This window comes from Octodon degus, unplaced genomic scaffold, assembly GCF_000260255.1.
Source record: "Octodon degus isolate 3935 unplaced genomic scaffold, OctDeg1.0 scaffold00043, whole genome shotgun sequence".
NCBI classification, from domain to species: domain Eukaryota; kingdom Metazoa; phylum Chordata; class Mammalia; order Rodentia; family Octodontidae; genus Octodon; species Octodon degus.
Genome location: NW_004524619.1, coordinates 10,763,192 through 10,775,816, shown reverse-complemented (window position 1 = coordinate 10,775,816; position 12,625 = coordinate 10,763,192). Strand labels below are relative to the sequence as shown.

Genomic DNA, 12,625 nt, shown 5'->3' with positions numbered 1-12,625 from the left:
GCTTATTCCACTGAGCCATCTCCCTGGCCTCTGATGTCAGGCTTCTTAAGAGATTCAGATCCAGAAAACTAATTCAATGCAAACTAATTTCCTCCTTCCTTTTTGTTCTCAGGATAGACTAAGTGAAAGATTTCTAGAGTTTTACATCAGTGACCCCACAATCCCCTTAGAATGGCTGCTTGATGAGAAAACAGAGCAGGGACTCTACAGAGAAGAACATGTGAGACAAGAATTATACTCAATCTCCAGAGAAATGCACTCAGGAGCAAAGAGTACTATTATGTATGACTCTGAGCTACAATTCAGGAAACTTCATTTATGGATAAGAGGGCATGGCCTTCTAGGCTGGCTGGCTTTTTGAACACGTCATACTGTTTAAACAGTATGCTTCTTGCCTCTTGGTCTGCTGAGTCTGGCCTCTGCCATATATCCTGTGCTGCTGCCACACAGTCAAGAATGTAAGAACTGGGCCATGTGCTCAAAACATAGGATAGGTCCTGCTGTTAATAGCTGTGGGATTCTCAGTGAGGGAACCCCAACCACAATAGGCAGCAGTTACCTCCTAGGACCACTGGCTGAAGGAGGAAAAAAAGAACATGGAGATGAGATTAATGAGTGAATGAGGATGAAGTTCTTACCCTGTGGTGGGATGCCCGGGAGGCCAGGCACACCTGGCGGAAGATGGTGGGGTGGAGGCCCCCCAGGGTGAAGTGGCTGCATGCTGCCCATGCTAACAAGGCCATCAACTGGGCCCTGCAAAGGTGGAAGGCCTGGCGGATAGCCACCCATCATGCCTTGAAGGACACAACAAATTTCAGACATGCATCATTAACATGCAACATGAGCTAATAACAACCCCCCACATGCACTACCCATGAATAAAGCACCCTTAGTACTGCATGATACAACTGTAATTAGTGAAATTATTTTGTTGTAATAATGAACAAAATAAAAAATTACAAACATGAAACCCAACATTTTTGGATGAATTAGTACTTAGTACATTACTGTTGTAGTTATGTTTGCTAGGATAAATATGCTACATTTCCCATTTAAATAATAATAAAGAGTTCTAGTAACAACTTTCCCACCTTCAAAGAACTACTGCATGCCGTTCAAGCAGAGTGCCCAGTTCTATGGACTGCAACTCTAATTGAACAACACACCCCCTTCATTCCGCTCTGCCCACACTCATATGCCTATCATGGGTACACATGAGGGGAATCAAAATGGAGGAAAATGAGGTGCACAGTCCTGATCACACAAAAACAAAGCATGGCTCTCCAGCTTGGGGCAAGGACTTTTCAAGACTGGTACATCTACTCTGCTACCCATTTCGCCCCTCCCTGCTAGTTAAGAATGGATTGTGTTAAAGTTTGAGATGTGGAACAGCTAAGAGCCATCACACCAAATGTTTCATCGTTAGCCACACGTTAAAGATAAAATCTAAATCTTCCCAAGTCAACAAAATTCCTGGCCACTCAGAAACCTATATTCAGACCTTAAGGAAGAACAGCTGGAGAATCAGGCTCTGCTGACATGAGAAAATGCCAATTTTCATCCCCGTCACTAAGCTCACAAATGTCCTCACACAAACCTTCAGTTAACAGGGAGCATTTTAATTAAGATACAGAATTTCTGTAAACAGAGGCTTTTATTTCTTTATTATGTAAGCATACCTTCATACAACAAATATCTTCCGTTGGCTAGGGAAAAGTTTCAGCAAACGAGTATTTTTTGACAAAGGGGTGAAAATAAATTTTAAAATGTCAAACACTCACCTATGAAAAGAGTTTTTAAATCATAGAGCATTTTTTTCTTAACAACGAAAACACTTTTTTGGGATTTGTAATGATCACAATAAACAAGAACACAACGCTCCCCCTGAAGCACAGTCACTGTTGGTCAAAGATTCTTGCAAAGGGAGAGCTAAGGGCCTAGTGCCAAACTTCATTTTTATCACATGTTCTTTATGTAGGGACTCTAAGAAACTTCAGATTCTGAGAGTTTCACTCTGACATTCCCTGAAGAATTATAAAAGGTATTTATTTATAAAAGTTTGATTTCAAAGCTATGATATTACTGAAAATTCTGATTTTGGCTCACACAGTTTCCATAAGTCTTAACTCAAAAACTCATAAAACAAATGTGAAGTATCTCTATATATGAAATAGGATCAGTTTAATTTTTTTAGATATTAGAGTTCCTACAGTAAAATTACCTTTGAAAAGACACCATAATCTTAAACATGAGGAAATCCACTAACTGCCTTTTAACCACACCAGCAGGTATAGCTTTTAGGGCTAAGTAGGTGAGTAATTTAAAAGATGTTAGGAGGCTTTGCTTTCAATGACAAAAGCCCATCTGAACGCAGCCTTCATGGGCTGTGGTAGAAGATTAAATTACTAAGCACTGAAAGACATGACACTTGTCTTCATTAAACTGTACTTTGGCATTTATTATCCCAGTCACATGTGTTCAAATGAGCTTCAATGCTTGTAAGCAAAGCTGGTCTCACATATCAATGAGGCAAGACTTGGGTGGTGAACAACCTATAAGTCCATCGAAAATCATCCTTTTAGCTGCAAAGTTTCCTCTGTGGACCGAAGACTGGTTACTGTTGAGAATGCTTGCCCTTTACGCCCATGGCCCAGAGGTCTGGGCAGCACACCCTTAATAATGAAGCAGGGGCTTTCTAGAGGCCTCACTTTCCTCACCCACAGAACTCTATGATGTTATTTCCCAACAGGGAGCTAAAATGCTGCAGCTGCTGTTTTTCAAAAATGATTTTAGCTGTTTGTATTCATTTTGTTAATACGTCCCTGGGTTTTGTAGTCATGGGCACAGTGCCACAATATCACACATCAAATAGAACAAAATAAGATGTCAATGAGGGAATTCTAACTTTCAAAGTCCCCATGTTTAAGGCCTGATTTCTAAAAACTTCTGGAACCCCATTAACCAAAATGGGCCATGGAATAGAGCAGGTGATTATGAGATTTGTTAGATCAACATCAGTTACACTGAAAGTACTGAAAAGCCATGATTCTGATGTGCTTTGGTGAGTGCAACTGCTGAGTTCAGAGACAGTGCATTTGAGAACTTGCCATCACAAAAGTTAGGAGCGACAATGGAAAAGTTAACCTATGCCATTTTTCCTTAAAAAGCAAAAACAAAAAAGGCAAAAAACAAAAAGAGCATCCCAATGAACCTGACTGGAAGAACACTGTCTTGGACTCCCTGCAAAGGTCAGAAGAAACAGGTGGCTTATGCGGACCTCTACATGCTTGAAGAGGTCACAAAGGAGAGGCCTGAAGGGGTTCTGCAGGCTTCTCACTGGAGACAAGTCAGACAAGGATATTTTAAAAAGTCAAATTTGCTATGGCTACCAGAACCAGAGACAACACACACAAGCAAACCACATTCATCATTTTCTTTCTTTAAATATGTGACTGGGATACTAACAGAAAATGCAGTTTAATGTAATTAAATAGAAAAGCATTACAGAGTGGGCACAACGAATTTAATAAGGATTTTATATTCTATTTATCAGTCATGCATATTGGTGACCAAGAAAGGATTTACAATTCATAGTCAAAAATCCTTTTAAATGGTCAGTCTGTTAAGGACGGCTGCAGCAGAACAAGATAAACTGAATACTGGCATGAGGCAAAATTGATATCACCTAAGGACTGATTTTGTGTTTTCTCTTGGGAATTCTTCTAGAACAGAATTCAGCACCTATTTATGTTTTCTGCTGTAGCACTCTATCAAGAGCAGTCTGGGGTGAAAACATCACCAGACCATGCCCATAGCTAGGGAAGATCTACTCCCTACCAATTCTCAGGGTTGGGTCCAGGGCCCATTTCTGGGTTAGAAGGGAGGCATTGCCTCCATAGGAAAGGCAATATAGGACAACATGGATGACTTCAAACTTTGAATCTGTCATGACAAAAGGCTAAAGACTGTGGCCTACTCCTCTTGGAGAAAAAAAAAAATGAAGGAATTTCTTAAAGTGGAAAAAATGGTCTTATCTCCTGTTTTTACCTGCAACAGGTGTCAACTGCTGATTGAGCATCCCCATTGGTGTTGGTGGTGGCACCACCCCCATGAGAGCCCCCACAGGGGTGCCTGCTCGGGGAGAAGCACTCGGCTGCTGTTGCTGTGCTGCTCGCTCTCTCTCCTGCTGCTCAGCAACTTTAGCTGCCCGCTCTGTAAAGGCATTTCAGATTTTCAATTCTGTTTTTAACCCAGGAATTCAAAATACCATCCATTGCATTCAACAGGACTAGTAAAAACACAGGCAACAGTTCTGTCTCAATGGAAAGAGCAGTAGGTAACTAGTCTCAACACAGGAGGAGTCGGGCCGATTTCACTTGGTAACCTAGAATCCAGCTTTCCTATCCCATCTTGAGAACTGGTCTGCAAAGATTTCAAGAATGTTAAGACCGCAACACACATTCAGAAAGCAGTTTTTATTTAAACACATCACCAGCGTAACCACCGTGGTTAATCTCACGAGGCACCCTGAAGATGAGAAGCACTACCATTATTCTAGTATTAATAGCAATACAGATTATTTATAATTTCAACATGAAGCAATTCCATGGCCCATTATAATTTTGGCACAATTGTTACTTACTATATTTTCCTGATTCCTTGTACCCAATTTTACTAACATTTTGAGGACTCTAATCATTTATGTCATAGGTTTAGCAGCTGAAGAAAATTAACTCTGTAAGGGAAAAGTAGCTTACTAACTCTTCCACAAGACTTCAGGGAAAGTAAATGGCTAGTTTCTATGTTCTAATAAAGCAAAGAGGATTAATGTACAATAAATCCCAACAGGGGAGAGATGTATGATACTCTGGGTTACAATAATCAGAAGCAGGAAATTAACATGTGCATGTATGGAGCAATGTTTGAAAGAACCAGGTTTCCTGAAGCTGAGCAGTTTAAAACTAGCCATAAATCCTAATCAGCAAGACTTCCAGAATCCAATCTTATTTCATTCAACAGGAAAGAGGAGCATTTACTTGTGGCACTTCTGGGCTGTTACTTGCTACTCCTTTCATGCTCTTTACCTACAATTCTGCATCTCCAGAGCCAGCAGCCCCAACAAGCACATTCCGAGCCCACTGGACCTTTTACTTCAGGGGTATTGTATTTCCAAAGTTCTCACCACACACGTTTACTCAGCTTACCATTTATAAACAGGAAATCTTCCCTAATCTTCAGATGGGCAAATGGAGGCTGTGAAATAGGTAGTGACTTGCTCAAGGATACAGAGAAAACCAGCAACCTATAACCCTGACTCCTGACATCACTCTCCAACTGCCACACATTAACCCTGCAACATAGAATTCAAAAGTCTACCACTGAGCTGAGGAGGGAAAAAAACAAAAACAAAAACAAAAACAAAACAGAGAGAGGTCACATGTCCTTAAAGAGAATCAAGAGACGACAGCTTCAATCCTCCTTTAGGGTAAGAATGTGAATGTGAAGCAAGTCAAAAGAGCAGTTGTTGGCTGTGATGGAGAAACTGCCAGCAGAAACTTCATCACTAACACAGTGTCAGTTTACAGACCCTCAGTAAACAGCGAACAATGAATATGAGGGACAAAGGCCATTTGAACATCTTGAACAAGCAGTAAAAAAAAATCATTGATGAGCCAGACCCCCCACATTAAATTCTAGTATTTTCATTACACAAACATAGTAGAATGAGAGAGCTAAAAAAGGAAACTGATTTAAAAAAAAAAAACCAAAACAACCATAGAAGTTCAGGCCTGTAGATAAACTAGCTAACCTTTTGGCTCTCTGGGAGAAGCCCAGTTGGGCTGTCTTAGAAAGCAGAAGTATTAAAATTAAGTGAGACAAACTCCTATCTTTTGGTTTTAAATTTAATGTACGATCCCACCAAATGTTTAGAGTTGAGTCTCAAGCAAATATTTGACAATTCACCCGCACTAGATGCCTCCTGAATTTCAGATACCCTGTTGGGAAAAAAAAATTTTTTTTGGGGGGGGGGGTAAATTTTTGATAAGCCACACATCTCTCCCTCACTTCAGTGCTGCTCCAGCATATCTGCTTTTTATTATTATTACTATTATTAGTTTTATTTTAGGAAGGGTGTTCAGGGTCTTATTACTAGATCAGACTCTGATCCGCCTGTTTACAGCTTCCCAAGAGCTGGGATTACAGGCGTGCGCCACCATGCCCAGTATCAACTGTCATCCCAGGGCGCTCTGGGGGTGGTGCTGGCACAGCAGGCAGGGGGATCGAAACCCCTAGCCACTTCAATCTGCTGAGCTACTTGGCTGGCCCTTTGCTTTACATTATTATCTCTAGATTTCTCTCTTGTTCATATCCTAAATAGCCAGCTGTCCACTACCAGCTTTGCCTAGAAAAGGCTTTAACCACTTACCAGTCCAATTATTTAAATACAGGATGAAAAAACAGCAATCTTTGTTAACTTTTATAAAACAGTGTAACAGGAAATATAAAAATTACAATTTTATCAAATTTATTCAATATGAAAATCAAGTGGTTGAAACGATGATGGTTGAAACGTGAGCAAGAACACTCAGAATAGGGGCCGGGGAGATGGCTCAGTGGAATAAGCACTTCCCTGGCAAGCACAAGGGCCTGAGTTCAATCCCCGGTTCCACCAAAAAACAAACAAACAAAAAAAAGAATACTCAGAATAGTCAGTATATAAATGAATGCATTGCAAACTGCCTGGGTGATGCTGGGGTAAACTGCTAAGTGGTTAACACTGTTAGCCTGCAGCTGAGTGATATGTTTGATCTTAATTCTAGGTTCTCAGGGAACTGACAAGGGCTTCTCAAAAAATAGTTCTTTAGGGGGCCAGGGAGATGGCTCAGTAGAATAAGCGCTTCCCTGGCAAGCGCAAGGGTCTGAGTTCAATCCCCGGTTTTCCAAAAAAAAAAGTTCTTTAGGATATTAGTAGATACTATATAAATACCTGGTCAGATGTCAGAAAATGCCAGATAATAAAAAAACAGGTTCCTTGTAAGTCTGAGAGATTAAAACTTGGAAACATTCCCTGTAAGTTTTTTCTTTTTCTTTTTTAAAGTCTCTAACGTATGTCCAGTAATTTTCAAAGACAAGAATGCAAAATTCTTCTCAAACTGACTTTGGAACAAAGTGATTTTTGGCTGATTATCTTGCAGAAGGACTTCCTCAGGGAAGCTTGTCATGTAATTTTATCATAATCATTTGCAACAAATGAAAGGAATAAAACTTTTAAAAAAGATCATTTCCTTGGAGACTGTATAAACTAATGAACAGGAGCATTTTTAATAATTAACTTATGTTTGCTAGAAAATAACGGATCTGGGCCTAGCCAAGATTAATGATTGACCACTGTATAAAGGATGGCTTTAAACTGGAAAAATGAACGAATATGTAAAATTTCAAAGAAAAAAAAATGTAGCAGAAGTTCTGTCTAATCAAATATTTACTGCTTATTTCTATATTAAAGCCATGCCTGACATTTCCAAGAAAAACAACAACAACAAACCCCCACAAAAATTCCCTCTCAAGTATTTGTCCTTTAATGGCGTAAGAACAACCAAATCTTTGAATAGTAACTCAAGGCCCAAAGTGATTTAATTATAGAGTAAAAGGCAGTTGAGCTATATCAAAGAAAGCCTTAAGTGTCTTAACAGTAGCTATAAATACAAATAGAGTACAGGCCAGGATACTGGCCTAGAAAACCAGGTACTTCAGTTAACTTCAGACTAGAGTTTAAACAGAGCTTCCTAAGAGCCGTAAGAGAAGATTACCGATTTAAAAAGGCCCCTTTTGGATGAATTTTAATAAAAATTATATTTTATATCATTGTACAGTCATTCCCTAGCTCAATGAATATGTACTTTACAGGGCTCAAAGAAAAAAAAAAATCACAGTTTTCAACAGCAAAATAGCTTTTGTTTGAGGAATTTGGGCAAGGGGTGGGGGTGGGGCTGACACACAAGGCCATGACTTGAAGCCAAGCTTTAGGGACAGCATTGTGTTCAGTTTAGGCTGTCACTTCAACTGCAGCTGACTACCATCTAGAACAATTCCTGACATGGAGTTCATGTGCACATGGTAAGAACAAGAAAAGTAAACCCTATCTATGCACATGCATCCCTGAAAAAATCTCCCGTGCTTAGAAAACTGAGAAAGTTGGGCTTAGCCTTTATTTACCTTCATATTCTGCCTTCTTGGCGGTCTCAAGGTTTCTCCATTCTGTCCCCACCAATCGGCTGAGCTCCCCAAAAGAGTAGTCTGGGTGCTGGGCCTTAATCACAGCTCTCATCTCACTGCTGAACAGGATGTAGCCACTCATGTTGATTTTCCTTTTAGAGCCTTCCTTCTTTGCACTGCCTTTAGCAGACTTTGGGGTAGACTGTAAGACAGAAAGGTCTTATAGTGCATCAGAATGTTGTATTTGGTTAACTGCTGAATTTCTGGAAGTCAGGAACAAGAGTCAATAGTTACTGTTTTATAAACACAATCAGTTTGCCCCTGGCCATTTCTCAGCCAAAACACACCTCTTACCAGAGTAAGAAAGTTTCACAGAATTCCATAAATGCAATCTGTAACAGTGACCTCATAATAAAGCCTTGAGATAATTCTGAATGAGAAAAAACTGCCAGTAGGAATCACCTCAACCAAAGAATGAGGTCCTAAGGAAGAAGACATTAAAAGACACAAGCAATGAAAGCCAGAGTAATAAAGAGGGTGTGGGTACTCACTGCTTTTCTTCAAGACAAGGCAAGGAAGGAAGTCTAATAAACTTGACATTAGGTAAGGTCTCTAAGACAGTCAGAAAAGGTTAAACTACATCATTATGGCTTAATGATAAATATAAATGTTTTGTCACTTAAAAACAAGTAAATAAACTAAAAACACTGACATATGAAAAACAAGTGTTTTTCCTGCAGAATTCTGGGCAAAAGTTCACTCAGGAGAGATGACATATCTGCATATCAAAGCTCAGAGCACAGTAATAGGAACATGTCACCTTCACCTGTGGAGGTGTATAGGGCATGAGGTCCAGCTCACTGGCTAGGGGAGTCTGAAGCTGAGGTAGAGAAGGAGGTTCAATGACCTCACTATCTTCTTCTCCCATCTCTTCAATATCATCATCTCCACCTTCTAATTCAGCAAATTTAGCTTCTAGCAACTGGATCTTCTTTTCCAGCAAGGGTGATGGCTCCTTCTGAGGAACAATTGGCTTTCTGAAAGAAGTGATATTAAAAATAAGGTCACTTAACACCACTCCAGGACTAGTCAAAAAGGAGTGTTCTTTTACCTTTGTATCTAGAAATTACTTCCTGTAATCTGCAATGTACATCCTAAGGGCAGTAAGGGGGTTTACATCAACTTAACTCTCCACTCTGCACTTTTGTTTCCCCTCAGCATTAGGAAGCAGAAGCACTGATGGACTGGCAGACCAGCTGATCAACCTGACTGTGGACTAGGCCAACATCTGGTGACAAATTCAAGCTGGTAGACTGACAGATAAACAACAAACTAAGGGAAAAGCAACACACTAAGTCAGCAATGGTACAGCCCCAAGAAGAACCCTTGCTGAAAACTGCTGAAACAATGTAGGGTTGTATTCCAAAGTGACTCCTTCCACACACAGGCTAGAGTTGGAGAAATCCTGTGCAACACCTACCATATTTGAGAAAGTAAATCAGGAACCATCGTTGGAGGGGATTAACTGTTTAAGACTGAGCCACACAACAAGGGCAAAAACAATTGCATTTTTAGGGTTTCCAGCATTCCCCTATCACAGCAACTGCGTGACAGTCATGGGTGGGGTGCATCCTAGATGTAAAATCCCCCAAAAAGTTAGGCTGGGGATTTAGCTCAGCTGCACAGTGCCTGCCTGGCAAGTGCAAGGCTCTGAATTCGATTCCTGGTACCAAAAGCAAAAACAAAAAGCTTAAGCTTAGACTGAGATGCCACAGGACCCTGCCTTATGTGGTGAGAAGCTAGGCCTGGTATGTACAGCTTTCAGAGGTGGCAAGTTCTCAAAGTGCTGGTAGTAAGTCAAGTAGTTTGCCTGAACCCTATCCCTTAACTAGCTCTAAATTTATTTATACATGACATGCCTTGACTTGGATGACTGCTATATCTTGGGGTACAAAGACAGAAGGTCTTCTGGAAATGGGAAATGACTTCAAAAATCCATAAAGCTCAGTGCAGGAAATGTGCCTTGCTGAATTTTGAGACTACAGATCCTGGAAAGAAACCACTTATTCAAAAATATAGAGAAATTATTTTTGGACTCCTTTTTTTTTTTTTACTTCCCCAGGTTTGATTTTTTTTCCCTTTTCCTTTTATCTAATTCTGTTACTCTCCTTTTACTTTTTTTTTTTTTAACCCTATGACTATATCAACTTTACTTAGTAGTCAAAGAAAAACAAAACTATTACCAAAAAAAACACTCTGTTTTTTTGCATATTACACTGACAAAGGGGGGGGAATCGATATATAATATCAGTGTTTGCAAAGAAATGGTTGAGCAATATATTTTTGTGGAATACGGTTTGACTATATGCACCAGCAAGTTGAATCTTTTTTACTTTTTTTTTTTTTAAAGACACATAAAAAGGCTTTATTTGCAGAGCAGAAGGAATTTAATCAAACAGGACAAATCCCATGTCATCATCGGACTCCTCCGACTCTTCCTTCTCTGCTGCAGCTGGGGCAGATCCAGCAGCAGGAGTTGCAGAACCAGGAGCAGCAGAAACAGCTACAGCGCCCCCAAGCCGGTACACTGGCAAGCTTGCCAATCCCCTGGGCGATTACATCTTCAATGTTTTTCCCACTTAGCTCACCGATGACCATATTAAGCTGGTCATCTTCTGTCTCGATGCCTATGCTATCCAGGATATTCTTGATGTCCTTAGCGCTGGGGGAGGCATTGCCTCCAAGTATGGCCAGCAAGTAATAGGCCACATAGCACATGCCTGTGAGCCACGCCCAGGCCTACTCACTCAGCATTGGCAGCAGACAAGCCACACACCTGCAACCTTGGCGGTGGGCAGTGAAAGCCTTTTTACTCTTTAGTAGGTTCCTTTATCTCACTTTTCTCCCTTATCTCTCCCAGCCCCCAACCTGCTTGCCACAGACGTGCTATTTTTATAGCGGGGAATTCAGCTCAGTACCAGAGCTGTCCTCCACAAGCATGGGATGTAGTAAAGGAGATAAAACCGGACAAGGAATTCTGTCGGTCTCAGGACATCATGACATCTGGAGACATTCAAAAATTTACACCTGGCAAAGCTTCAAGGACTTTGCCTACTGAAGCAGAGCACACTGGCAGAGAACTGTGACTACAGATGTTGATTAAAATCTTCCTAATATTCCCTACTGTCTTTCAATCCTTCTAAAGGGGACCACTTTATTTTCTTTCCCTACAGATAGCCTTTTTGCTCTGTCTGCCTGCATCCAGGAATACGCCTTATTGCTTGCATAAAAGGAGTATAGTGGTCTGTGCCTCCTTTGTTTCCTTGCCCAGGCTCATGTTCATTAGGTTCTCACTTTCCATTGCTTAATTATTCAAGTTTTATTTATTTTCCCATTCTCTACCACTTTTTTTTTTTTCTGAACCAGGGATTGAACTCAGGCCCTTGCACTTGCCAGGCAAGCACTTATCCTACTGAGCCATCTCCCTGGCCCCTCCCTACCACTTCTATCTTTACTAGAACAACTATTAACCTTTATTAATCTTAGTTAACTCTATACTATTTTTCTTCTATACTATTACTTTTGAATTTTTGTTACTTTAAATAAATGGTTTGTCTTACTATTTATTTTTTTTATTTTATTTATTTTTTTTGTCTTACTATTTATACTACAATTATAGGTATCTTTTCTATTGTTAAGGGTGATACATTATTGGTTGTTATGGTATGTCAATGTCCAGTTTGCTTTTGATGCTATTATTACTGACCATGCTGCTGTCAGGGTGGCATAGCTATTGCTATTAACTGGTTTTCTCTGTATGTCAGTATCTGGATTGCCTTTGAGTCAAACAATATTATACTGTGGTCCATTCTAAAAGAACTGGGTAGGGCTGGGGAGATGGCTCAGTGGAATAAGCACTTCCCTCACAAGCACAAGGGCCTGAGTTCAATCCCTGGTTCCGCAAAAAAAAAAGGGCTGGGGAGATGGCTCAGTGGAATAAGCACTTCCCTCACAAGCACAAGGGCCTGAGTTCAATCCCTGGTTCCGCAAAAAAAAAAAAAAAAAAAAAAAAAAAGACTAAAAGTGGAAATAAGCAGGACCGGTTGATTTACTAGATCCCAGGACAGTATTAGACAGGGATTGTTTATGTGGAATTTCTTGTGGGCTCCCATGATAGTTGGACAGCACAAAGGGACAAGGTGCCTCAGGAACCTACTATTGTGGCTCCTTAAAGTAGTCCATTCTACATCTCTTAAATGTAGAGTGTATTTTTATTTTTCCTTTTATCCTTTCCTTTCTTTGTTCAGCTCAAGTTTGCTCTGAGCCAGTTCTTCCCTTATACCTTCACTCCTTACTTTTCAAATCAAACTTTATGCAGGTTTTTTTTTTTTTTTTTTTTTTTTTGTGG

The 12,625-nt window shown here is 40.2% G+C and overlaps 1 protein-coding gene and 1 pseudogene across 17 annotated transcripts in view; both read right to left on the bottom strand.

Annotated features, from left to right (window-relative positions):
* Pbrm1 (polybromo 1) overlaps nt 1-12,625 on the bottom strand; it is a 171,546-nt gene that overhangs the window by 7,000 nt on the left and 151,921 nt on the right. For 8 of the 17 annotated variants that reach the window (XM_023715655.1, XM_023715656.1, XM_023715660.1 and 5 more), the window contains 3 exons: nt 9,044-9,254; nt 8,218-8,419; nt 4,048-4,212 (listed from right to left, as the gene is read on the bottom strand). In XM_023715655.1, the coding sequence (XP_023571423.1) occupies nt 4,048-4,212; nt 8,218-8,419; nt 9,044-9,254 (578 nt within the window). Of the gene's footprint in view, nt 1-638; nt 795-4,047; nt 4,213-8,217; nt 8,420-9,043; nt 9,255-12,625 lie in introns of all 17 variants that reach the window. The other 9 variants (XM_023715657.1, XM_023715661.1, XM_023715662.1 and 6 more) reach the window with 3 other exon arrangements.
* Nucleotides 10,665-10,995, bottom strand: LOC101583497 (annotated as a pseudogene).